Source organism: Trachemys scripta, chromosome 5 (assembly GCF_013100865.1).
Source record: "Trachemys scripta elegans isolate TJP31775 chromosome 5, CAS_Tse_1.0, whole genome shotgun sequence".
NCBI lineage: Eukaryota > Metazoa > Chordata > Testudines > Emydidae > Trachemys > Trachemys scripta.
This window is the reverse complement of record NC_048302.1, coordinates 29806559-29833953: the sequence shown is the minus strand read 5'-3', so window position 1 is coordinate 29833953 and position 27395 is coordinate 29806559. Positions and strand designations below refer to the sequence as shown.

The following is a 27395-nucleotide window of genomic DNA, read 5'->3' as shown; positions in this document are numbered from 1 at the left end:
AGTGTGCAATCCCCTCCATGACCAGTCATAACCCTATATCCTCTCCATGCTCTTTGGAGTGAATAGCGCACCACAGAGCATTTCCCTCACTCACTGGAACTCAGAGATTGCTACTGGGGTTGGCCCGTATGAAGGAAGCACCTGGTTCGTGTACAGGGAAGAGTCCCATGTGCCATTCCCTATTATGTACCCATACAGGGGCCAGAAACAATCTGGCCCTAAACAAATATGTTACAGGGACATAGGTAGCTACTACTGACTGATTACATTGACTTTACCATTTTGACAAAGGCAAGTTAATCATACACAGTATCCACATAAATGGTAGATCTTGTTATGGGATTACATGAAATAATTATACAGGATTCCAGTCAGTGTATTACCAAGACCAGTATTAAATAAATTCCTCCCCATCACTATAAAACGTAAACCTAGATACTATGGAAAAATATCCACCCACAATCGACTACATCAAAAGAACATTAAGGCTAGGGATATCAACTGATACAAGCCATTCACATGTAGAGGAGAAAAGTACCATATATGCTCAAATACTTGAGCACAATAGGTGCCCATTTTAATGGTTGTTAATTTTCTCTATGGTCTCTGAGCACTGGAGAAATTACAGCATGTTCTCCCTTTAATTGAATATTCTGCACACAGATATGCATTTGTGTGTGCTTATATAAATGTGTTTTAATTAGTCTTTAGCATAGCAGTTTTGAAACAAGGTTTAAACTCACATTTAAAGGTTCACAATAAGATTTTTGACTACAGAAATCAGAAGGTAAAATAACTTAAATCCCAAATTTGTGTAAAAACAAAATAAAACAGATGTGCTACTGTTGTCTGCAAATTGCTTTATGTAAGCTCAGTGAACAAAGCAACCAATCAGTACCTGTAGTAGTTAATACAGCTGCACACAGAAGGATCAGAAATATGCTTGTTAGTGTAGGAAAAGGTGTTACAGCTGTATCAAACAGACTGTTCATCATTGTATATAAAAACAAAGTAGCTGAACAAAAATAATTTAAAAACAAGAGAAGATTTTTAAAAATCACAGCTACCAGGTTCAACACTGACTAATTCCTGTCCTCTCCCAGTTCCCTTCTGCGGGGTAGGAGCTCTTCTTTCAGTGTAGTGCTAAAACACAGATCTGATACATATAAAAGAAACAATTAATTGCTGCTAACTAATATGTATAGAGAATTATTGTACTGATCCTGCATAACCTTTAAGCCAACTGACTTCTCCTTTCAGCTCAGCAGAATCCACACAGTTGAAAACTGGTTATCATTAATAACATCCAATATGGAGTTTTGTCATGATGTCCTATTCTGTTGGATTTCACATTAATCTGCACAACTAATTCATTTAGTCCTTAATGTATATATTACAGTATAATGATGGAGACTCCTCCCCAAACACCGAAGCAACACAGTGATGTAGCGATAGTGCATGTCTACATGCTGTGAGAATACTTCTGTGCATTACATGTCCTGAACGTCGGGACACCTCAGCATGGTTTATCATCTGCAGACAAGTGGCAGGAAAAGGAGGACTTTTCAGGAGACCATATTTCTCTTTAATCTTTCATTCTTTTCTGTATCTTTGCCAGATTGAAAGAGAATCTAATGCACCAGAAAAACCAAGCCAAACTTTTCAATTGTTTTGCTTAGGTCAGCTCTGACAGTATCAGTGCTACAAAATAACAAACATCATTAAAAATAGCTAAGAGCTTAAGGGGTATTCTGAATATTGATATTTAAATTTGGACTCCAAGCAATTCAGCTTAGCAATTCCTACTTACAGACTCCAGACCTTTGCTGTGCTTAGTAGCGTGAATTAGATCATATATTAGAATACTCTGTTTTGGAACCCTGTTTTTCATTACTCCATGCATTTAAAATATTGCAATTTGATCTGATGAATAAGAGGAATTATTTGGCAGACAAGTTCTTCTTAACTTCACATTTGAAAATGTGACGTTAACAATAAGCTAGCAGCCAAATAGAACAGCACAACTTTATCTGAAGGTAGCTCAAAACAATTACACATATTACCTACTAATAAAAATCCAGACAGGTCAAGACTTCTTTATCAGGTTTATACAAAATGTCATTTTTTGCCTCTGCCTTATTTTCCAAGTACATAATATACAGCAACAAAATGAACCATGACTGGTTATTTTCTGCAGTGATAACAAAAACAATCTTTATTTTGATATTCATCTGGATGTCCATAATAACAAACTGAACTGCCTACTTCCATGTTTATCCTCAGTCATGACCAATGACTGTCTCAATCAGGAATATTTCATTGAGCACAACAAAGTTACACAATGCTTAAAGAACATTTGAGTTGGGGTGGATTGGTTTAAAATGTTCTATATGCAAACACTGTCAAGTAGTCTGTGCTGCTGCTATGCCATTTTATGAACTATACAAACAGTATTCAAATAATATGCCACGAGAAACTTAAAATACTTCAGGTTTCAGAGTAGCATCCGAAGAAATGGGCTGTAGTCCACGAAAGCTTATGCTCTAATAAATTTGTTAGTCTCTAAGGTGCCACAAGTACTCCTGTTCTTTTTTTAAAATACTTCCTTCCTAATCAACCAGATTCAGGGTACATAGAATTATTACATTTGAGAAAGTCTTTCTAGAATCTTTCAAGAACAATATCAGTTGTCAATTATTTCTATATTGTTTTATTTCTGTGTAACGATGCAGCTTGGCTGTTACGTCATGTTAATAGTTATTTGCAAATTATAACAATTTTGTTAATGGAACATGATTATTACCTATGAAATAAGAGTGCCAATGTACGTAATGTGAAATATTTGCACTACACTTCTGTTCCACAAAGGCAAAATTAGCCAGTTTGAGTCTGAAGTGAACCAGACTATCTAGGAGAAATGACCTCATCCTGAGAAGCGAAGAGTAGCACATCATCTTATACAGCAGTCTTAGAGCCCAGGCTAAAACTTCTAAAGTGACATTGGACCCAATAAAAAAGCAATGCTCCAGGTTTTCTTAGTAAATAACTTACATAATCAAGTCACTGAAACATGAACAAAGATCAGGACTTGAATAATTTTCAGCTGAAGATCTTCTGACATACCTTGTAAAATTCCTCTAGCCACAAACCTCAGAAGTATAACACATACTCCTATAAAATACAACTCTCATAGGAACATTTAATTTAGCCTCAATCTCAATAACAGAAAAACTGAACAAAGATTACACTGAATGCAAAAACTAGTGATTAATTTAAAGGATGAACTACAGGTGTGTGTTTTGTGTACAAGTTCTGGATAGAAGTAAATTATAAAGAAGATTCTGGCTTTTGGAAAAACACCATAGCACAAATAGTTCAGCTGTATAGCTGGAAATGAATGGGCCTAAATAATCAACCCTTCATACTTGCTCCTTGAATTACAAGATTAAAGAAAAACAAAACAAAAACACACTGCAAAGCACTGGAGGATGCACCACTGAGCCATATGAACCACAAACCTGCAGTTATGTAAGCAGCCTAAGCTGCAGCCAGGACAGGCCTGCAGGATGGGTGACTTGTATGGTAGTCAGAACACTGAAAACTACGAGTATTCCAGCCTGGGTATAAAGTCTGGGCCTTTAAATGCAACCTTTCCCCCTCTCACTCACTCTGATGCATATCCACTTGTTCCTTTTCAACTTTGCATCAAATTTAAGTTCTTTAAAGATCTTGACCTTTGAGGCCTTTCATATCTCCACTCTGATCTTGCCTTATTATTCCCACTTTACTCTGCAAACACCTTATACTTGACTACCCCTTGGTATCCTTCTCTGAATTCTCTCTATTGAAAATATTTCTAAAGTTCACATCACTGCATATAAAGATGGACTTCTTTACACCATCTTCCATGCTGCACCTTTCACACCACCTTGAGTCCTGGTGCAGTGAATATTGCTTTTCCATCTTCAAATCCTTCCTTAAAGTACTGTTCTTTAACGAATCACTCTAAGCTTGAAGTGCTATGATTAATTAAAAAACAAACAAAAATACTCACCCTGCTACATCACAATACATCTCCACCATATAATCACACAATGCTAATATACTTTAGTTATCTTCTGAGACACCAAACCCTTTGGAACAAGAATATCTTCCTCCATCTGGGTTTTGCACATTGCAGAGAATAGTGTGATCACTCAACAAACAACTAAGAATAGGGGGATAATATTACCTTATCTCCTAACTGTAATACATTCAAAGCTGATTTCCTGCTGATAGAACAAAAGTTTGTATAGAATCAGAAATGCCTGGCTTCATATTCCCAAGTATTGGAATTGTTTGTAAGTATAGTATCAGAGGGTAGCTGTGTTAGTCTGGATCTGTAAAAAGCAACAAATGCGTCTGACGAAGTGGGTATTCACCCACCAAAGCTTATGCTCCAATACATCTGTTAGTCTTTAAGGTGCCACAGGACTTTTTGTAAGTATACTTAATCACCTACAGAAGGAAACATCTTTTCTTAATAATCAGTAGACTCTAAAGTTGAAAAATCAATCACTTACCCCAATATTAAAAGTTCCTTTAAAATAGTCCAGGTTTGCTTGAATGAACCAAATATTCTGTAATCCTAATTCATCACTTCTGTCTTTAGCACGTACCAATGACAACTCCTTATTTTCTATCAGCACCACCTGGATTTCACATAAAGGAAAATAAGTCAGCAGTATTGCTCTAAAATCAAAATAAAATGATACTTGCTATGCAGTACCCCAAAATTCTGGTGTAAAATCTTTACTTAATTTCTTGAGACTGGTGATGAGATCTCCCCCAAATTCAAAGCTGCCTGTTGAAGTAAGGCTATATGTATTAGTCTAGAGAATACACGCAAATAACAAACAGGCACACACACAAGCTCTGAAGTGCGTGCGCATCTGAACGTACTGACGAATCTCACGCCCATCATGTACACTTTTCAAGCTTTTAGCAGATAACTGTTTAAAGATTTAACACACTAAAACAGGAAGAAAACAAAGATCTGTATCAGAATATGTTTCAGAACACAAGGAAGTATTCAAAAGTTTTAAAAAACAAAAACAGCAGAAAAGGATGAAGTTGGGTGTATGTGCTACAAATGGTATGGCCCACTTATTACATGTAAATATTTATAGGCTAATAGTTCTAAGTCTACAACAGTAAATTGTTTATTCAAATGAAAAGTTTTATTTGGGGATTAGAGATATATTGTTTTCTTAAACTCACAGATGGCATTGTGTTTTGAATTCTGTTTTAGTTCTGCAGCAAATCACATAGATTAACGCTTTGAAGAACGGAATTCAATTGAATACTTTCCCCCATCCTTCCATCCACCAAAATAGACCCTATTTTCCCAGAAAAAATGTTAATAGTTTTTACACTGATTTTCACCTGTTTTTGTTGTTGTAATAATAAACACAGATAAATTCCCAGGAAAAATTAAATAAAATAAAAACCAAAAACAAAGGCCCTAAGTATAGGCTGCATCTAATCTCCACACAAGTTTGAGGAAATGGGGCTGGTGAGCAGTTACAGGTTTTAGTTCCCAATGTTATTTATTGTCAGAACCCTGCTATTCACGCTTCAAGTGGCTGAAAGTGAACCAACCCTTTCAAGTTCACTTCCTGCACAATGAAGGAAACATCTTCTCAAGACTTAGGACAGAGCTGCCTTCAAAGGGGAAGGCAGTGCTTATCTTTTTTTGCTGTCATGAGTGTATGAAAGTTGGGGAGTCAGATTAGGATGGGTCAGAAAAGTGGGGCAGTGGCTCTTCCAGGGAGCCTTCAATTCAACACTTCAATTCAGCAGAGAACTTAAACATGTACGTAAGTACTTTGCTGTACAGGGATACAATTATCCATGTGCTGCTACAAGTTAAGCTTGTACTTAAATCACCAATGAGATGATCAGGCCCTGAGGACTTGGCACTGTTACTAGCATCTTTTGAAAGCTGCTTCTTCTAAACTATCTTTTTCATGGGTGACACACACCGCACAATTCTGTAGTACAACAAATATTGATATATGCACAAATTCAGAGCCTCACATTATTGTATAAATAAAGTCCATTCTATGCGTCCGATGACGTGGGCTGTAGCCCACGAAAGCTTATGCTCAAATACATTTGTTAGTCTCTAAGGTGCCAAAAGTACTCCAGTTCTTTTTGCTGATACAGACTAACACGGCTGCTACTCTGAAACCTAAATAAAGTCTCTAAATCATCACTGTTAAAGCAGTCTTTGTGGTTTCCATCTAGTGGCTTTTTTTTTTTAAGTTGTGAATTATCGAAGTCTGGAAAATTGCATTGTCCATATATTTTTATTGAGACTTTACCTGGCATGATGGCAACATGTGAGCAAGAACAATTCCTACATGGCCCTGTGAAAACCACAAAAACATGAGTCACTTTTCAAACCCCATGCAGCTGACCCCCTTCACGATGACCCCCTTCAAGAGTGACAGTGTCTTTGTAAAAGCAGTTCAGATTCCAAAGTCTGTACCTTTGCCCTGTATCATGTGGCAGCCTCAAGAGCCACCACCTCAAGCTCTCAGGGTGGCTATGCAGGCACCCTTCCTCAGTCAACAGGTAACCTTCTTCTGTACTCTTAAATAACTCAACTCAGTTCAAAGTCCTCACTGGGGTCTACACTGACTCTAAATATACCCCCAAAATAAAGTCTCTTCCTTCTCTCCGCTCCAGCCTCAGGCTGTCACTTAAAGGTCTTCACTCTCCTGAAGTCAGAGACCTCAGCCTTCCTTCCTGGGGCTGGGTTCAGTTCAGTCTCTACCTTTATTCCTTGCAGCACTCACCTGAAGCTGTTTTCTACAGGTATTTGAACAGCCAGGCTCCTCTCTCTAGGAGCACACTTTCCAGGCTTCTTTCTCTGGTGAACTTGTCTACTGAGCTCTCATGGGAGCTCTTGTCCTCAGGAGCTTCCAGCCTTTAGCATCCACCTTAACAGGGCCCCGGTAACTTTTTATCAGGCTCATTAACTAATTAGCTGCCAGACAGCTGTCTAGCGATTTAATTATTTGCAGGTGAGTCTAAACTGGCTTGTTCTCCCTTACAGGAACCTGTCACAGGTAGGCTGGTCCGTGACTCCCCTGAAAGGACCATCCGCCATGGGACTCTGATTTGTAGTCATATCCTACTGGAATTGTAAAAGACAAAAAAAACCCAATAAAGTTGCATTTTATATAGAGAACATACATTACCCCTCCACTGCAAAAATCCACAACTACATCTCCGGGTTTAGATAATTTTGTCACCATGGACACCAGATTATTCAATTGCTGCTGTTTCCTCAGAGCACGATCACTGGACATCTTTCCTGAGGATGACAACAAAGGAAATAAATTGATGTTGACTAATTTTTAATAACTATTCCACAATATTTCTAACTTTCTAAATAGTTATAAGAAAACCGTACTGGAAATCCTAACAATTAATGATGAGATTTTCAAGCTGTCTAGACAATTTAGACAACAAATCACATTTGGCAGATTTGAAAATCTCAGCCTAAATATTTTTAAATTGTTCAACATATTTCTTTAGCACATTATGGAACTATGTATTCATGTTGTTCCTGTTAAGGCACCCAGATGGCTTTGCACACCATCAATTAAAAACTGAAGTGAATTGTTGTTATATAGTAATCAAACCCTCCAACTCTACCTTAAAGTGTATTTTCACCCAGTGACTCAGGCTCAGAAACTGAGCTTTGACTCAGATCAGAGATTTTACAGGATAAAATCACGTGTGGTCTTTAAGCACCTTGTCTTAGATTGTGATACTCTCAATCATGTTGAGTACCACCTTACACTACAAGTAGTCCCCATGTATTTAAATGACTCTATTTGTAGAATAAGATGTTACTTGTAGCTGTCTGTAGAACAACTGGAATGTCCTAACTCCATACAAAAGAAAACTAAAGCCTCGCTGCTTTCAACAGTACTTGATAAAGGCCATGAAATAGCTTCTTGAGATGGAATTAATTTGTTTGGCTAACATTTAGATATTCCAAACATATTCTTTGTATCAGTGAAACTAATGAACTGTTGAGGGACCTTGTTATTTGTTCAGATGAAGAAAAAGTCCATAACATCCCTTTGCTCAGAAAATATTCTGAGCTGTAGACATTTCTACAAAATGCCATTCATAAGCTAATCTTTGAGGTAAGAAGAAAATGTAGACAACTTTTCCTTCTGTTTTCTTCTCATTAAATTTTCATGCACATCATGTGTGATTACTTTGTTCCACATTCTCAGATATATAAATACTGGGCCTTCTTTGAGCTTTGCATTATGGTTGTGTGTGCTAGATATTGCTTACGAACTGCAGGCTTTGTTTGGAGTTGAACCACTGAACAGATCTGTCTCTTTATTTTTCTGCAATATTCCTTGCTTGTCTAGTTTACAAAAAATAAGCTTCTGCTCAGAATTAAGGGAACAGAGTTTTAAGGATAACTTACTACAAGAGCAAAGTACCAAATAATGACTTCTAGCATGTTTCAAAAGAAAATGTAAGCTTCCTGATCACCACATCTGCAGGAGCAGCTCCTCTTTCCCCTACCAAATTGGGGCAATGTCTTTTTAATTAAATAATCCAACTTTACGGGTAGATTGTGATATCTTTGCTCATGGTAAGTAAAGTCAATGGATCTACTTGTGGTAAAAGAGTATCACAATCTAGTTCTTATTTTTCAACTAAAATATAAAAGATCGACTTCTTACAGTAGCACATTCTATGCCATCTATGCAAAGAAAACAGAAAAAAGCTGTAGAAGATGGTACAGTAAGCAATAATATTGAGATGTGTACAGTATTAATCTATGCTAAATAAAAATATTCTGCATTAAAAGTATTCTTTCAGAGTTTATAAATAACTTTAAGCTGCCTAGAAAGGAAAGTAAGAGTTCAAAATTACTTACTGAAATAGAGAAAGTAGTATTTTGAGAACTGTGACTAATTTCAAAAAGTTGAATGTTTATTTCTCTTTTTGGTCTGGTACTGATGCCTGAAACTCCATAACATACTAATGAAAGAAAATAGCTTACAATCCATTCCTGGCTTGGCTAGAACCAATTTTCTTGGTTTTCCAAAACAATCAATCTAAGACAGTGCTGCTTTTGATGAAAGGTCCTCAAGTAGTCCCCTGGCATGTAACTTACCCTCTTTGGGTAATTTTCTTTTTCCCAGTCTGGCTTCTCAGAAACTTAAATATAAACATTATACCATTTTTGTTGTCATTCAGGCACTGTCCTTGATTTCCTGCAGAGCATGGGCCTTACTTTCAAAGTGAAGGAAGAGATTTTTTTTAAAAAAAAAACAAGCACTTTTGCTCCAAAGTCAGAAAAATGCAAAGAAATTCTGCACATTCTGATCAAAAGTGGTAGTCCCCATTTGTAACACGAGAACTAGTGCCAGGCATAGCATTTCATCCAATAATCTGGGCATTTGATTACATTTTTTTCATTTTTTTTAGCCTAGAACAATAAATCACCTCACACAATTTAATTGAATTGTGCATTGAGAAAGTTAAGAAAACATAAATTACACTTTTGTGTTAGGAACATATTGTTGTGCTTTTTAAAATCATTCCTATGTAACATTATATCTCAATGACATATTCTAACATTTGGTACTTCTTGATATGAAATCAAAAGGTAAAAACACAACCTCCAAAAATATATTAAAGAATATTTTTCCCATTTCCCTGGCAGCCAGATGCTGAGACTAAATGACAGGGGATGGATCACTTGATAATTGCCCTGTTCTGTTCATTCCCTTTGAAGCACCTAGAATTAACCATTGTCAGAAGAAAGGATAGATGGACCATTGGTCTGACCCAGTATGGCTGTTCTTATTTTGTTATGTAAGGAAGAAAGACTCAACTACACTTTCTAAAAATGGTCATGAACAATACACACAACTTTCCTTTTAGGATTGGAAACCAAACTCCAGACACAACAGGTCTTTTTTCCTATTTTGTCCTTGCTACAAAAATCCAGAAAACTATGGTTTAACCTGTATAGAATGTTAAGATGGTTGCCAAGTGAAACACCAGTCTTTCCCTGAGTACAACAGACCATTAATTGAACTAAATCATGCATGCCTAAATACTCCTATTCATCTATTCTTTCTTAGTCTTCTTAGAATCTAGAAGCAAGCAATATATATTTTTCTTAGAGCCCAATAAGACAGTCTCCTGACACTTTTTTCTTTGAAGTTTACTCCTACAAGGTAAAACCTTCTTGAAGAATGTGACCTTTTCTCACAGTACATTTCAACACCAAAGTAAAACATTTTTCTCTTTTGTAAAACTCTGCTGACAGCCTGCCATACATGCCCAGCAGGTTCTATTTTTCTTTTTCATTTGTGGTCACAACAAAAATAATTCTTTTGGATTCATGAGCTGAACATTGTTATTAATCCACATCCTGTGATGAGGAATATAAAAGCCTTCACAGCATTAAAGGACCTCTTGGTTTGGCCCAGAGAATTAGTACATTTTAGCATGCTGGAAAACTTACAATTTGACATCACCTTTTTGCAACATTAGAGGCCTTGTAAAAAGTCACTCAGTGCCCAAAAAATATTTTCAGATTTTTCCATATATACTTTGGTTCAATATCACTTTTGTTTTCTTGAGTAGGTAAATTTCAATAACTATATGTTTGAGAGCTTAACCCTGTTTAATTTTAATTCTGAAATAATTTCCACTGAATGACATACTATACATGTAGTGTTGCCAATTCTCACAATTTTACCTCAAGTCTCAAAATAGTTTTCTTAAAGCTCCAGCTTCTGGACTCATGTGATTACATGGATATCTCAGTTTTCTCTTTTTTTTTTTTTTTTTTTTTTAAGTAAGTTTGTTGTCCTCTTGGTAATGGAGAAAAGCTTGAAAACATGACTCCAGTGTACCCTAAAGTCTCAGAAACCAGAAAGTAAATAAAAAGAACCCCAAATTTAATATTTTATAAATTGCATGGTTTTTTGAAGCCCAGCTCATGATTTTTTGACACTAGATACTGGTAATACTGTACACCTAATTATTCTCTAATAGAAAACCATGTCATTTTCACCTTGAAGATTTTACCTCACAACAGTTGAAGTCATGGCTACCCATGCCTGTCAGTAGTTTCTACAAACACATCATTTGTCATTTCAAGCCACATCCACAATTCAATACCGCTTACAGTAATTTCCATGCAATTATTAAACCAAGCATCATTCATTAGACAATTCTGCCAGGTAGCTGATGAAAACTGACAGCCCTGCTGCCAGTTAGCTGTAAATAAATATGCTTCCTGCTCAGAAGGAATACCACTTTAACAGAGTGTTCAGCTAACTTCAACAATTAAAAAATGTCCATCTATCAATTAGCTAAATGCAGCAAGAAAAATGTTCTTGCTACAATTTTTTAAGTAGGCTTGGTGCTAAGTATGTATTACTCATGCACATATTCTTCCTTTGACTGCCATGAACTCCATATCCAGGGTGCATAAATTTGCAGAAGTAGTGTGAAGGGCATCTATTAATTTGTTTTCCTCTTTAAACAAAAATACTTTTTTATAACCATACCAAAGAAAGGAGACAAAAAAGTATATTAAGCTGCACTTCATTAGAAACATTTACACCAGTAGTTCTCAAACTTTTGTATTGGTGATCCCTTTCACATAGCAAGCCTCTGAGTGCAACCCTCCTTATAAATTAAAAACAGCTCATGAACCCCCATGTAATAACCTCGCAACCTCCTGAGGGGTCCCGGCCCCCAGTTTGAGAACCTCTGTTTTACACTTTGTTTCTTAAAAAAATGCTGACTACGGTGATAATACAGCAGAGTGTGCAACAATTGCATGTGTTATACATCTGTCTGTGCACATATCCCCAGATATGGAGGAAGAAGGTGAATACCCATGTCAAAAGGTTGGCAGCATCCACTGCCTGGATTTTAATTTAAGTATCTACCACTTGGTACAACAACCTGGTCCATTCCAAAAGCAAAAAATCTGTTCTTCAGAAATATTTTATGAGCCTGAGGGCTAAGCCATTTCTGGATCCACAGAGTGGGTGAGAGTCCTTCAGAGGCAGACAAATCACCTCAACCTGCCATTTACCCTCTGGGGCAGTGCAGCTCTGTACTGACCCCAATGCAGGGCTGTGCCTAAAAGGCACAGTGTTGTCCTTAATGATTTTGGCAGTATGTTGCTTTTCTTATGTGTAATTATATTACTGTTGCATAGCTTTATGAGATCTACCTTGATTTTAGTAAGGCTTTTGATACAATCACACATGATATTCTCATAAGCAAACTAGGGAAATGTGATCTAGATGAAATTACTATAAGGTGGGTGCACACCTGATTAAAAGACCGTAGTCAAAGTGTAGCTATCAATGGTTCATTGTCAAACTGGGAGGACATATCTAGTCGGGTTCCTCAGGGGTCAGTGCCGGGTTTGATACTATTTTATATTTTCATTAATGACTTGGATAATGGAGTGAAGAGCTGTGAGGGGTTGCAAGCACTTTGGACACAGGATTAGAATTTAAAACAATCCTGACAAAATGGGAGAATTGGCCTGAATTCTACAAGATGAAATTCAATAACAAGTGCAAAGCACTTCACTTAAGAAGGAAAAATCAAAAGCACAACTACAAAAAGAAGAATAACTGACTAGGCAGTCAAATTGAGTATGAGTCAACAATGTGATGCAGTTGCAAAAAAGTCTAATATTCTGGGGTGTATTAATAGAGGTGTCATATTATAAAACATGGGAGGTAATTTTCCTGCCCTACTCAGCACTGGGGAGGCCTCATCTGGAATTCTGTATCCAATTCTGGGCGCCACAGAAAAGGAAAGATGTGGACAAATTGGAGATTCCAGAGGAGAGCAAGAAAAATGTTAACAGGTTTAGAAAACCTGACCTATGAGGAAAGGTTAAAAAAAAACTCAGTCTTGAGATGTCTGAGGGGGATCAAAGAGGACAAGGATCAAGGTAGGACAAGAAGTAATGGGATTTATCTGCAGCAAGGAAGATTTAGATTAGATATTAGGAAAAAATTTGTAACTATAAGGGTAGTTCATCCCTTCAGGTTTTTAAGAACAGGCTGAACAAATACACCTGTCAGGGATAGTCCAGGTTTACTTGGTCCTGCTCAGTACAGGGGGCTGGACTTGATGACCTCTAAATGTCCCTTCTAGTCCTTCATTTCTATGAGTTTATGATTCATCCCTAGCTGTCCATGTTGGTGATGTATTAAAAGGGAGAGCTCTGCAAGCATGTCCCTTATTAGTATCAGATTACATATTTTGAAATTTGTAACAACTCTCTTCCTCACATGAGTAACTGCTCATCACAGTGATCAAAAGGTTCACAGATTGCCCTATATTTAGGGAAATCAAATGGAGAGTTTGGAATGGGACATATGGGTGATTATATGATCAGAGATTACACTGATGTATGGAGTGATGTTACTAGCCAGCAATATACCTGTCTCTTGACCTTGAGAAACATCTACCTCTTTGTTGCTAAAGGAATAATACCATAGGAAGGAAAGAAAATCTACATTTGAAAACTGTGCATTTCTGAATCATGTCTGACACACATCAGTGTTAAAAACAATTCAGTTTAACATTTTTAATGTAATTTTAGAGGCCTATAAAGATATAAAATACACTGGAAAATGTAAGAGGAAAAGCTTATATCTGGACTAAATGTCAAGGATCAGAGAAACTTATACATTCTGCTGGGTTTGGCAGTAGTAAGAATAACAGGACAGGAATATAGTGTAATTTTGGAACTACAAGAGTTCATACTGATAAAGCCAAAGCCAGACACAAATTACCAAAAAGTCTTTACTGATTTCAGTGTGGGTTTTCCTTTAACAATCTAATAAAATTAACTTGTGGAACAGATGAATTTTCAGAATATTCCTCATAGGATGTTAAATGGAAGCAATTATAATCCTACAGAGCTTTTTTGCATTAATGTAGTAATTTATTAAACACTTTCATGGGTGACACTGGATGCAGGATATAAAAAAAAAAATCACACATGCATTTTGGGAGAGGAAAATATCAGGATTACCCACACACACACAAAAAAATAGGTTTTTATAGAGCCCCAAAACAAATACTTCTCTGGCAAAACTTCCTCGTGAAAAAGAGCATGTGTATTACAATAAAACATACCAGGAATCTTTGGTATTTGCTTTTCCTCTTGCTATTCCTTGTTGCTAGCCCCTTTCAGGGAATTTTCTGATTCAGCTTCTCTTACACTATACATACTGAAGCAGAAGGTATTGGTGGACTAAGGCAATGGTTTTTAAAGAAGTGCTCAGCATTGGCTAACAACTTGCTTTCAAATCAATGGTAAAACTCCCATTGATTTTAACAGGAGCAGAGTTTGGCTAATGCTTGCCACCCTAACTATTTAAACAAGTTAAATTTTTAATTTTTCAACATTGGAGTTTCAACGGCTCAATGGTGCCATAAAACATTGTTTGGATTGTTTTATTACAATGATGGTCAAAGTGGAAAATAAGTGAATAAATAAAAATAGTAATATTCACTGAGAGACTTTACTTTTATTACTCTTCCGCCTCTTGTCATGTACTCTCAGAGCAAAAACATTATACAGAAAAGAGAAATCATTTTTGTATAAAAGAGAGAATTTAATTACATCCAGAAACATAAAATAAACACGATCTTCCAAAATATCTACCAATATCTTGCCATTTTATAAAATGAACTCTGTGCTACAATATGCCTTTTTCATGCAAACAGAAAATTATGTTATGAATAAAAATATCAACCTGCCTTCTAGGAAATACTTTTTCTTAATTGGTGGATTGAAGTACCCAGTCACTGACAGAATGATCCACAAAGCTCTGAAGAATGCTTTTTCTGAATAGCAGTTTATAATGTACTCTGGAACTAAAAAGCTTTGAAGTCCTGCAAAGACAGAGGGCTTGTCTATACCATGGGGTAATGTGCTCTCTGGGGATGTCATTTCTAAAGTGCACTAACATGCATTAATTGACCCGTGTAGGCACTGTTGATGTGCACTACAAGTTCCCTAGTGCACTTTAATAACGTACTGTTTCAAATAGCACTACAGTAAAGTGCACCAGCAGTGTCTACATGGATCAATTAACATGCAACACGTAAGTGTGCTTCAGAAATTACACTCCCATAGAGCACATTATCCCAACACGTAGACAAGTCCTTATCTGTCAGTAACAAAGCAAAAGTCAATGCCTACTTCTTCTGAAACTTCTTGATCTCTCTCTCTCTCTCTCTCTCTCTCTCTCTCTCACACACACACACACACACTTTTCTCCAGCTTTAAATGCTCCTAAAAGTCCCCCACTAAATGGAGAGAAGACAGTAACATGTGAATCTCCTTTAGACTGGCTTGACAATAGAACTTCTTTGGCTTCTTTTAGTTTTTGCTCACTGGACACCTTCCATGGTCATTGCATGTCTAAGCCTTTCACACAAGTGATATAGATACTCAGGGGGAAAAACCCAGTGTTCTATACAACATCAACAGAAAGGCCAGCACTTGTTGCTGGCAGTCTCATTAGACATAAAGGCAGATGCTTGCCTAGTAGGTACACAGAATGTGTGGGCCCTGATTCTGCAAAAACCTGAGTAACTTTTACGCACTTAAATATTCCCACTGACTTCTACAGAACTATTAATGTACATAAAGTGATTTGTGCACAAGTGTTTGTTAGATCAGGGCCTTAGTCTGCACACGTTTAAATCTGTTTCAATATCACAAACAAGGAATAAAACAGAGGACTTAACACATCTTGCTGGAAAACATTTAACATGTACTGTCAAAAAGTTAGGCTAAAGAAAAACATTAAAGCATGTACTGTTATAATATCTGTTTATTATTATTTTTTATGGTAAAACTAAGTAATATGTTTAGACAATCAAGGGGAAAAACAAACTACAAATCATGATTTTTGAATATGTGAGTCAATAATAAAAAGGTCAAGAGCTGAACAATATGAGAATGTTTTTCTAATTTTTAAACTTACATGCCATTCCTTTTGCTCCTAACCCCGGTCTCTGTTAAGCTAAACTTTGTAAAATGGTTTATCATTTCAGGCATAAAAAAATAACCTTGCCTCATGTATACCTTTTTCATTATTTCCTCAAAAGCACAAGCAGCTATTAAAGTGCCCTTAAACAACTAAAACAGGAACTTGGGCAGATTTTTTTTTTTATAGTTTAACTGTATTAGAAGAACTTATTTGGACAAAAAACAAACAAAATCAATCTATAAAGAAACAAGTACCACTGGGAGCTATTAAAGACACATGAAGACTTATGCTAAGCTTCCACAAAATTAAATGTAGCTAATTCCTGCTTGTAAAATTGTTTTTCTCAAATTGACATCTTCATGCTTCCCAAAAGGCATCTGTTTAACATCTGACAAGAAACAAACTAAACAAAACATGCTGCTAACATTCATTTTAGATTTTGCTCTCACTGCAGCACTTTTTATCCTCTATTTTTTACTCTGTTCTTCACCGGATTATGAAGAATCATAATATACTGAGAAAAGTCAGTGAGTATTATCCCCACTAGCCTGTACCTGTGAAAAAGTCACGGGTTAGTGGGACTGTGACATTACATGTACAATATTGTCAACCCCAAAGTTTCAAAAATTGTAAGTCAGGGCACACTGGAAATCATGAGATTGGTTTAAAACTCCTCAGATTTTATAACAACTATTGGGATCTTTTTGTCTGCTTTCTGATCCATTGAGGTTCATACTTTCAAGCTTTTCTCCACAATCCTGAGGACTAGGAATTGACTGTTTTTTAACATGAAAGCTGAAAATTTCATATAAACGTACAATAATGACTTCCTCTTCATCCTCTTCTACTACTGCCCCCTCTTCATTTCTTCTCTTTCTCCTTCCTTCTCTCGATTCTCCTCTCTCCATCTTCATCTCTCCTACCTTCTCTTCTTCAGAGCTCTGTGAGCTGCAGCCACCAGAGGACAACATAGTCAGACATATATATATATATATATATATATATATTTTACAGAGAAAATGAGAGTTTAAATGGCTTGCTCAGCGAATCGGTATCAGAGTTGGAATTCAGATCTCAGAAAGCTTAATTCTGATCTCACAACAACTTTTCACCAATCTAACACCATTGACAACAATGGAGTTACTTTTTATTTACATCAGTGTAAATGAGATCAGAATGAGACCAAGGGACCCTGGCTTCCAGTCTCAAACTGTCTCAAACTGACCCATTTTATTAGACTTTGAAAAGGGCATGTTGTTTGATTTTGGTATTAGCTTTTAAGCAGCTTAGGCTCCAGTCAAGTAAAGAAGTTTACTTTTTTAAGAGAGAAACCTTATAAACAATCATAACATGATTTACCCCTTACAAAAAGACAAAAACAAAAAAACGCTATAACCTGTAACATTAAGAGCAATTAAAAAAACCCTACTTTTTGGAAATAATACTAAGGGAAAGTATTACAGTAAAGGATTGCCAAAATGTTTCCATTCAAGTTAAAGTAAACTAAGACTCTTAGCTTAAAAAAGTAAGCAAGATTGATCTGCATTTATTTATTAAATAAGAATGAAAACAGTACTGAGCAAATCTACATAGTTCTTCAACCAATTTAATTTACTTGTTTTATGAAACATGTTGCTGTTAGGGAGAAAATTAAAAACAGTAGTATAGAGCATACACTGTAAGACTTGTTCATACTCGCAGGTGAAAATCACTCCTGTGAAGAGAAAGCACAAAGCCTATATACCTCTTTAGTCCCACTAAATGGGACTTAAATGAGGCACAGGCATCATGCTGGCCCTCTGCATTGAGGTGAATTTTATTACAGTGTAAAGCAAAACATTAACCAATGCACTTTAGTGCAACACTGTAGCTTTATGTTAGCTTACTTATATTCCAACACTTTAAACATTATTTTTAAATACTGATTTTATGAAATGACTTACTTGGGTATTTTAATGCACTAGCTTTTCACCCAATGGAGACCTATATATTTATTATTATTTAGATTGCATCTGGCGATAGTTTGAAAAATAATCATACTCTGAGTCTTTAGATGAAATGGCTTTTCCACACTAGAGAATTTTTGCTTAAAATTTCACACGGTTGCTACTATCACTTCACTCGCACCAATGGTGGCAATAGCAACCATTTTTTGGGGGGGAGAAGCTGGGGGTCAGTGGCGTAACGCCTGGGACCACCCCCACATGACCCCATCCCTAGCCTGGGACCCCCACACTCTCCCCATCCCATCACTTCCCACCTTATCTAGGGAGGGCTAGGGGAGGATGTCTCTGGCCTGGCTGGAGCTGCTCTGGCAGGCTGGGCAGTGTGGCACAGCCTGCTCCGGCAGGCCAGACCGGGCGGCGCAGCTGCAGCATGTTCCAGCGGGCTGGGCCGGGCAGCACGGCCACAAGCGTGCTCTGGTGGGCCAGGTGGCATGGCCACAGCCTGCTCTGGGGGGCGGGGCCAAGTGACAGGGCTGCAGCCTGCCAGCCCCGGAGCTGCAGCTGCTTTGGAGGCTGGGGGAAGAGCAGCGTGGTCAGAAGCGGAGAGACTCTGGCCCCACCTCTTCCCTTCTGGCTCCGCTGGCTGTACTGCCTCTTCTTGCACCCTCTGTTGGGGAGGAGGGGCTGTGTCCCACCTCTCCCTTTCTATACCGTTCATAAGCCGACCCCCTTCTCTGGTGCTTCCCTTTTTTACTAAAAACATTCGGCTTCTGAACGAGTATATACGGTATACAATATGGCTGTTTATTTATATACAGACTTCAGAATGAGACACTTCATTTACATATGTTGCATGACTTAAACCAAATGCTCCTTGTCTTCATATTCTGTGGAGAATCCAAACTAGTCTGCCATCTCATTCAGTGCACCACTGCAATTATCAATGCTTGTTTAGCCTGATTCTGTGCAAATATGAGATTTATGGAAACTGTTAGGCTGGATCAATACTGATCTATAAAACAGTGCCTCTGTTATTTATATAGTTTTGATTAGTTAAAAGAGGCAAAAGATTGTTTAAAAGTTCATGTGAAACTTTCAGTGATGAAGTGCTTCCATCATACAATTTTCATTTAACATGCAATTACTGATTGGCTACTTGTAGCTTTTTATATTTTTTTGTCCAGTTTGAAAGAAAAAAAAATCAAAGCTAAAAATAGAACTGCAAGTTAAAAGTATTCTTGTAAATATTAAACACAGTGAAATACTGTAAATACCTAATAAAAGCTAGGAATGTTTTCTAAGTGGTTTTAAACCACAGCACTGAGTTTTGACAAGTGCTTTCTGATCCTCTGACTTCTAACAGCAGAATATGTTTTCTGTTGTGCCACCTGCTCCTACTGTAAAAGCAGGCCTTCCGTATTAAAGCTTGAACCACCTCTGGGATTGTATCCTGAAATAAGTCCGCTTGTATCACAAAAAGTATGCATCACAGACTGGAAAAAAAAAGTGTGCTTTTGATTGGTACTTTTCTTTTCCTCACCCTTACTTAGGTCTGTGTTTTCTGACTCTCCTTCATATTATGAAAGAGTTGATGACTGTGTAAGGGCCAATACCAAGTGAGATGGCAGAGTGTCATTTGGGTATAATTAAGTTATTAAATTCAGGCACTAAATGCTGGACATATACTTAGGCCTTGTCTTCACTTACCGGAGGGTCCGGCGGCAGGCAATCGATGTTCTGGGATCGATTTATTGCGTCTGGTTAAGACGCGATAAATCGATCCCAGATCGATCCCGGAAGTGCTCGCAGTCGGCACCGGTACTCCAGCTCGCCGAGAGGAGTACACGGCATCGACGGGGGAGCCTTCCTGCCGCGTCTGGACCGCAGTAAGTTCGGACTAAGGTACTTCGAATTCAGCTACGTTATTAACGTAGCTGAATTTGCGTACCTTAGTCCGAAGTGGGGACTTAGTGGGGACCAGGCCTGAGTATCTCTCTGTCTCGACTCTTTTGATCCAAGGTGTTTGCCAAACCACCCTGGTACACAGCTTCCCTGTAAGAATGCTCAGAGGCTTTAATACATTAACATTTATTCAGAAAGATAATCTGCAAACAGCTATGCTGCATTTATATTTGCCATATATACAGTAATTATCCATATAAATAGAATCAAGACATTTTGGGGGTTCATTTTCCAGCTTTTCCCTGCCCCCATTAGCTTTTTCATTGTCTTCACTTTGCAGATATTACACCTGCACACCTGATACACAACACCCAGAACCTGATAAAGCACACAAATAATTAAAAAACCACAAATGATTAGAATCTATTTGACAACAAACTAGTGCAAGAAACTTAAAACAAATATTTCCTTGTTCTGTTTAAATACGTTACAAAACAAAAGAAATAAATGGTTAAACTACAGTTCTGCGTACTATGTGTAAATTGATGCAGTCCAGTGTCTCCTGGCTAATACCCATTGTCTCATTGTACATACTTCAAAGGAAAGGCTGTAAAACAAGACAATTCTTTCACACAAAGGAAGCAAGAGGTGATTTTACTGATTAACCAAGAACCAACCAATGTGTGAACACTAACTATTTTATGTCATTCCTTTTTCGGAAAAGCATACTTTAAAAAAAAAAAAACAACATGTAAAATTTTCAAATAGTAGCTTTGTTTTATTTTTTTTTAACTATGTGTACTCCGGACAGGGGGAAAATACCTCATATACATAACATAGATTATGCAGATTATGCTATCCCTGATTCATTTAAAAAAAATCACAATCAGCTATTCTTTATGCTTATACTGAAATTTTCTTAAAGAGCCAATTAAATAGGGAGAAACTTTCTGTATATCATTTCTGAATGGTGCATAAAGATAACAGTGGTATTTCTGAACTGTTGTTACATAGCATTAATACAGATTAATATACTTTCAAAGAAGCTAACTGTCTGTGTAGTTCCCAAATACAAACATGTATTTTTTTTACATAAAAGCAAAGAAGAGTTATCCTTATTAATATAAATTTAACAGATTTTCAGAAGAATATAACTCATGCTCACATAAATTTCCAGTGTAGCTAATCCTGTAAAATCCAAAATAAAAACAAAAATCAGCCCAATTTTCCAAGACTCTGAGTTTATACAATTATAATTTAAAAGGTACTCCCTGCCTAGCTAACAGCTAATCCAACTTCAAAAAGATTCTAGCCCTCTTGCATTGCACAGCTTTTTTCAGGGTGGGCCTTTGCATTACTTTTAGACAATTTGTGAAAACAAAGTGTCAAGAAATCCATAAATCCCTTTATCAGCCTTTGAAATAGAGACGAGGGTCTAGAGGGAAATAAAAACTGCGTGCTCTGCTGCTAATATGGGCACCAACCCAGTTCTATACAGTACTCAAATCCTCTTAACTTCACATTTCAAAACTGAAGGAAGGAGGATGACAGAGAGACTTGGACAGTTTGGTCCTCATATAGCAAGCTTTTCTGAATAAAAGCAGGCTGATGAACAATGTAGCAATTCTTTACATGTGTCCGTTTTCATGCTAGTTAATGATGTGCCTAACTGCACAGGTTCTACCTGTGGCTAAATGCAACTAATTTCCATAAATTGCCGCTAATACAATATACTTAACAAAACTGAATTGTGAACATATTGCATTAGTGCTCCACAAACTCCACTTACTGCCTATCCACTTCCAGATTGAATTTAAGGGCCTGGTCTGCACCTGAAAGGTCCATAAAGCACAAGGCTATCTCAAAGTATATTATCCCACAAAGACAACTATGGTCCACAGGGATGATGCAACTAAACTGATTTATGACAAGACTCTTTGGTCAATAGGGCAGGCTATTTTCAAGGGGCAGGAGCCTAGCTATGGAACACCTTATCGCAGGTCATCAGACTAAACCTGATCCTGACCATGTTTGGGTCTAAATGTAAACTTACCTTTTTGAGGGGGACCAGCTTCTCTCAGGACTAATCAACAACAGAGAGCATGGATGGAAGTAGGAGAAGATGGAATGATAAGAAGAAACATCCCAGGAGGAATAGTTGATTTCCCTGACTGGTTTTATGAAGGCCCACTCCTTCATCTGGTTATGTTGTAACTTTGTTTTGTGAGAACCTTTTGTTTTACCAGCTGTTTGACTCTTCTAATATGTCTGATATGAAGTATATATTTATGGACCATCTGCATAATATCTTGCTTTGTTGGAAACCGTTGCCTATCTTAACAAGAAATAATTAAATCAAGTAACTTAAAGAGGTTTGGCCCTCACTTACCAAACAATGCCAAAAATGACAACAGACAGGACACTTCTCAAGCCACCTTTCCCTCTTTGGCTCTCTCATCCCTCCAGCAATGTAATTTACTGCACCCAGGCACCCACATGCTTACTCATTCCACTGATCTGAGGAGTTGAGGAGCCAGGAAGTAGAGGAACCACTGGCTGTAGGGACATGGAGGCCTTAAGAGCTGTAACTGGGGTGGGGAGGATACCACAGCAGCTGTAGCCACGGCTGATTTCCTCTTGCGGAGGGACAGGGGCCTGCTGTATTAGACCAAACCTTGGATTCCACATCCTTTTAAATGTACAGTGTGAGCAGCATCCATACGCTGGCTATATATCTGGCCTTTCAAACGCACTCCTGGCATACACACTCCAATGTTGCGATCCCTTCTTAGGAAGGGGGCCCCCGCAGACCAGTTGTCCTATGCCTCAAGACCAGTGCAGACCCTCCAAATCTCCCTAATAGCTCTCTCACGTCCTCTCCAGAGCTCCTTCCCCCATATGTACTTTTGATTACTGTTTCACCCTTCAGAAACTTTGTGACAGTTAAAGCAAGAGGGACACAGATTTTACAAAGGCACTTCTAAACTACATCCTTTTTCCTCACAGACAAAACACAAAAGTTATTCAGATCTACAGAAAAATGAATTCTTATATGCAAGACCATGCCCTCAGCTTCCTCACTCTTCCTGAGACTCCTTTGGATCTTAGTGTCTTCCAAGGGGTCCACGATTCTTTTGCGCACCCCATCCTACCCAGTCTTCTCTTTTGGCTCTGGTCTCCCCAAGGATGGCCAGCAAGAGAAACAGCTCAGATCAGAATTTGCCATTTTATAAAGTTCCAGTTCCCTCCTGAGTGGCTTCAAGGTTCTCATCTGGTGATTTGCTGGTTAGTTCCAGCCCACCTGCAGTATCAGACTGGGAAAACTGATTCCTCTGGGCTGCTGCCAACTCCTTGAACTAGGGTACTTCCATCTGAATGGAAGACCATCCAGGCTGACAACTCTTGATTGCTCTCCATTGTTAGCCCTGTGCTAGATGCAAGAATTTCTCCTGACACCTCTTGGGTGTTTCAAGACCTCAATGTCAAAGTGAAGGCACAGTGCAGTTTTACAATCAAAGTAATGATCACAAAACAGAAAGGATTTGTATATTAATATAGACACACAGAATTACACTCATCTATCACAGATGATTGGGCGAGGAGCATCTGAGGTTACCATGCCAGTTACCCACTTCCCAATCCCCACATCCCTGACCTTACCTCTTGCAGCCAGGTCCCCCACTCACTGAGGAGAAATAAGAGCCCCTGGCAAAGATGGCAGCCCAGGGAAAAGATCAGTTCCCTTCACGACAAGGGCTGCCTTATGGGACCAGCAGTAGAGTGCTCAAAATGCTTCAGATTCAAAGTTCGATGCTCAAGACCTAGAGACAAAAAGCCAAATGCTTGTATCTCCAGCAAAATTTTGGAGACTTGGTATGAACAGATATGTGGAAGGAGGAATAAGATTGAACGTCCTTACACTCTCCCTTCTAGCACTGGGTTCTCTCCATCAGAGAAGGGAGGAAGGACAACAGAGTTTACACCCAACTCTCCCTAATGTATTTTAATTGTTGTGTGGCATTAAAATAGTATGGTGACAGCTGCCTTAGAAATACTTTGACAGGCAGGGCTGCCTGGCAGGGGGGGTGCAAGTGGGGCAATTTGCCCCAGACCCTGGGCCCCAAAGGGAATATAGTATTCTATGGTATTGCAACTTTTTTTTATGGAAGGGGCCCCCAAAATTGCTTTGCCCCATGCCCCCTGAATCCTCTGGGCGGCCCTGTTGACAGGGAGATATTGGACCACAGTCTTTAGTGGGGAACTACAGATTGATATATAATGAATAAATGGCATATATTCAGTCATTCATAGATTATCTATTGGATTTTTGTAAGCACAAAATTATAGATTAAATAAAAGATTTGTGTCTACGTACCACTACCTCATAAATTCCATGTGGTTTCTAACACTGGTGAATGAGTGGCTTATATTCTCTCCATCTATCAATTATCATTTAAAATGTAATTTCTAATTAAAAGAGTCATTGAGCTAATGACCACTTATTCTTATACATACCTGGTATTCTATAAATTGAATAAATACTAAGATATATTCATTAATAAATTAGATTTTACATATCTGTTCAGCTAATTATTTGATTCCATCTTGTGGTAGTGCCTATTATCATTATTTATAAATCAAGAAGTTTTTCAAAATTAATGTATAAAACTCCATTTAAATGAAAAGTGAAAGATATTCCTTTTGCAGAGAACCTTATTTAATTTTTACTTTTAAGTTTATGGATTGTTAGTAATATGTTTAGCATCTGTAGTTTTCCCCAGAAACTTATTTATATTGTTTTTATATTTATGATGTGAAGTTATAAATAAATATCTCAATTAAAATAAATTATAATTAGTCTAAATATGGACCCCACAATATTGGCCAAAACAATAACCAGCAGGACACAAATGCTAGTCGAGGGAGATCAAGAAATGTTTCTACAAGGAAGATCAGACTATAAATAGCTCAAAATATCCACATTTCAACTAAAATGGAATGTGTATCATCATAACAGAATAGGCCTAATAAGGAATCAAAGACAAAAGTAAGTTTAGACACATAAAGGCTATTTGTCATAGGGACTTTTGTTTGGTATATTTGATGGGAAGAACTTTAACCTTAATATATACAATCGGATTAAGCAAATGTACACAAAGCTAAAGTTTTGTTCTTGGGGAGCATGCTATCATCTCTTTTCTGTTAAAGATTCTCTCACTAACCCAGAATGCACAGGAAGACACGCAACACCTGTATTTCAACTGTACATCTCATCAGATCTAGAATTTAGGCACAGAGAAAAAATTAGCTGTAAATAAAATATGCTTGTAGGTCCATAAACCTATTTATAACTAAAGAGAGTGCAGTGGTTCTCGGACTTTTGTACCCGTGACCCCTCTCAGATAAAAAGCCTCTGAGTGCGACCCCACCCCCGTTATAAATTAAAAATGTGTTTTTATATATTTAACACCATTATAAATGCTGGAGGCAAAGTGGGGTTTGGGGTGGAGGTTGACAGCTCGCAATCCCCCATTTAATAATCCCCGAACGCACTACCGTCGACTCCGGAACTCCACCAAATGAACACAATTTGTAGGAACAGGATGTGCACTGAACTAAAAACATCAAGTGATATTCAACTCTAAGAGAAGGTATTTGTTTAAATGCTATTTGGCCAGGAGGCCATCTTGCCTTCCACACATACCACATAGTAGTGAAGTCTAACAGTCTCTAGACAGAAAAATCAGGGGGCAGGTGGTAAAATAGTCTCGATGTCTTCAATTCTAGAAATCACTTCTCCCTTTGATTCAACAGTGATCAAGTCTCCTGAGCTTCAAGGGATGTTGTAAAGCCCATCTGATCTCTCATGATTTTGCTTCAGTGGGGTGTTAGGTAAGAGAGCTGGTAGGTTAGTATAATGCTTGTTTTGGAAAGGTCATATTTATCCCTAATTTATTTTCATTGTTATAACAGGCAAGTATAAAAATTCATCATCTTGTGTAGTCAACTGGAATTCAGTTAGTGGATTAGGTGAGCATTTTCATGATTTCCGTGGTTTAATCAAGCAATAAAAATGGTCACAATAGCAAAACTTTCCTAAAATAAATTCTATTTATAAGGTGCATAGATCATACACTGGCCCTCTGCTCAAAGGTCAATTTCACCCATTATGACCCAATGCACAAAGACTCTGCAAATGTTTGTTGGGAGAAATATAATGCTTGCCTGGTAACCAGGTCCCCAAAGAAATATTTGATGTTTTATTTTTTCTCTTCCCAACCTATCCACATATACATATCAACTACAGTTCATACGTAACATTTCATTAAATCTAAAGATTCATGAAATTAGATTAAAAAAATTAATCCCGGGATCATAAAAATTCTGCATTTCTCCCAAGTTCCCTTGCAAAACACTTCACATTATTTTGCAATGGTCACACCTTAAAAATAACAATGAATTTTCCCCTTTTTTGCATGTCTGCCAATGGGAGTGATAGTATGGAATAAATTTTCACTTCTGAGGTAATCTTTTTTTTAAAAGTAAGGGGAGATTTCTAGTAAAAAGGCTCTCAATTCGTAGAAAATAGTAAATATAAAGGGGATTTCATAGTACTAGATAAATTCACAATTCAGTATTTTACAAAGAGCTTGAGCATTCAACTGCTTATCACAGTGAGAAGAGATCTCACTGGATTTATATGCTGCACATACTATATTCTCATTTTTTTTTAACTGTTTAAAAATTGTGTCAATTTATTACAGGAAGAAGAAGGGAAAACATTTTCGCAAAGCTTTGTCTGGGAGTTACAAGTCTGGGTATGAATTGTATTCCAAATCCTGATTTCCAGATGGCATGGATATAAATCTATTGCGGGTTACAAATTATTACTACAACTGTCTTCTTGCTTTTATACTGAAATTACATTCACATGCTGCAACTAATCAATTTCAGGAAAATAAATTATCAATTTAAATATGACCTGTAAATAATTTCTGTAAATGCAGCAGTAACAGTCAGGGTTAGAGGGGCCTTTTGCATAATTAGTTTAAAAGTTAATGTAACATAAGCATATTTTAAATTTGAGGTCCATATTTTACTACTAATCTATGTTGACATCAGTGGGAATTTGGAGTAGAATATGGCCTAGAATATGCTGAACGTTTCTCTTAGCTACTGTGACATACAAAACATAATACTAAAGCAGAAGAAATGTTTAAAAAAATGCAAAATCATCTTCATTAAAGAAAGAGAAAATGCCACAAGGATATTAATATTTTACTTTTCTTCAGAATTATCAGTGTACTGTAAATACATGAAAAACTAGCAAACAAAATATATAGGTGATCACAAATATGGAAAAGAAATGGCAAAGAAAGAGAAACTGTAAATGATAGAAATATCCCCCCTCAATCTCTCTCCAGGAGGCAGCCTAGGCTCAGGCTCTCCT

The 27395-nt window shown here is 37.4% G+C and overlaps 1 protein-coding gene across 4 annotated transcripts in view; it reads right to left on the bottom strand.

The window, feature by feature from the left end:
- Positions 1-27395, bottom strand: part of GSTCD (glutathione S-transferase C-terminal domain containing) — a 142323-nt gene that overhangs the window by 17351 nt on the left and 97577 nt on the right. For 3 of the 4 annotated variants that reach the window (XM_034770903.1, XM_034770901.1, XM_034770904.1), the window contains exons 6-8: positions 7248-7363; positions 6366-6410; positions 4563-4691 (exon numbers count right to left, since the gene is read on the bottom strand). In XM_034770903.1, the coding sequence (XP_034626794.1) occupies positions 4563-4691; positions 6366-6410; positions 7248-7363 (290 nt within the window). The remainder of the gene's footprint in view (positions 1-4562; positions 4692-6365; positions 6411-7247; positions 7364-27395) is intronic. The other variant, XM_034770905.1, reaches the window with a different exon arrangement.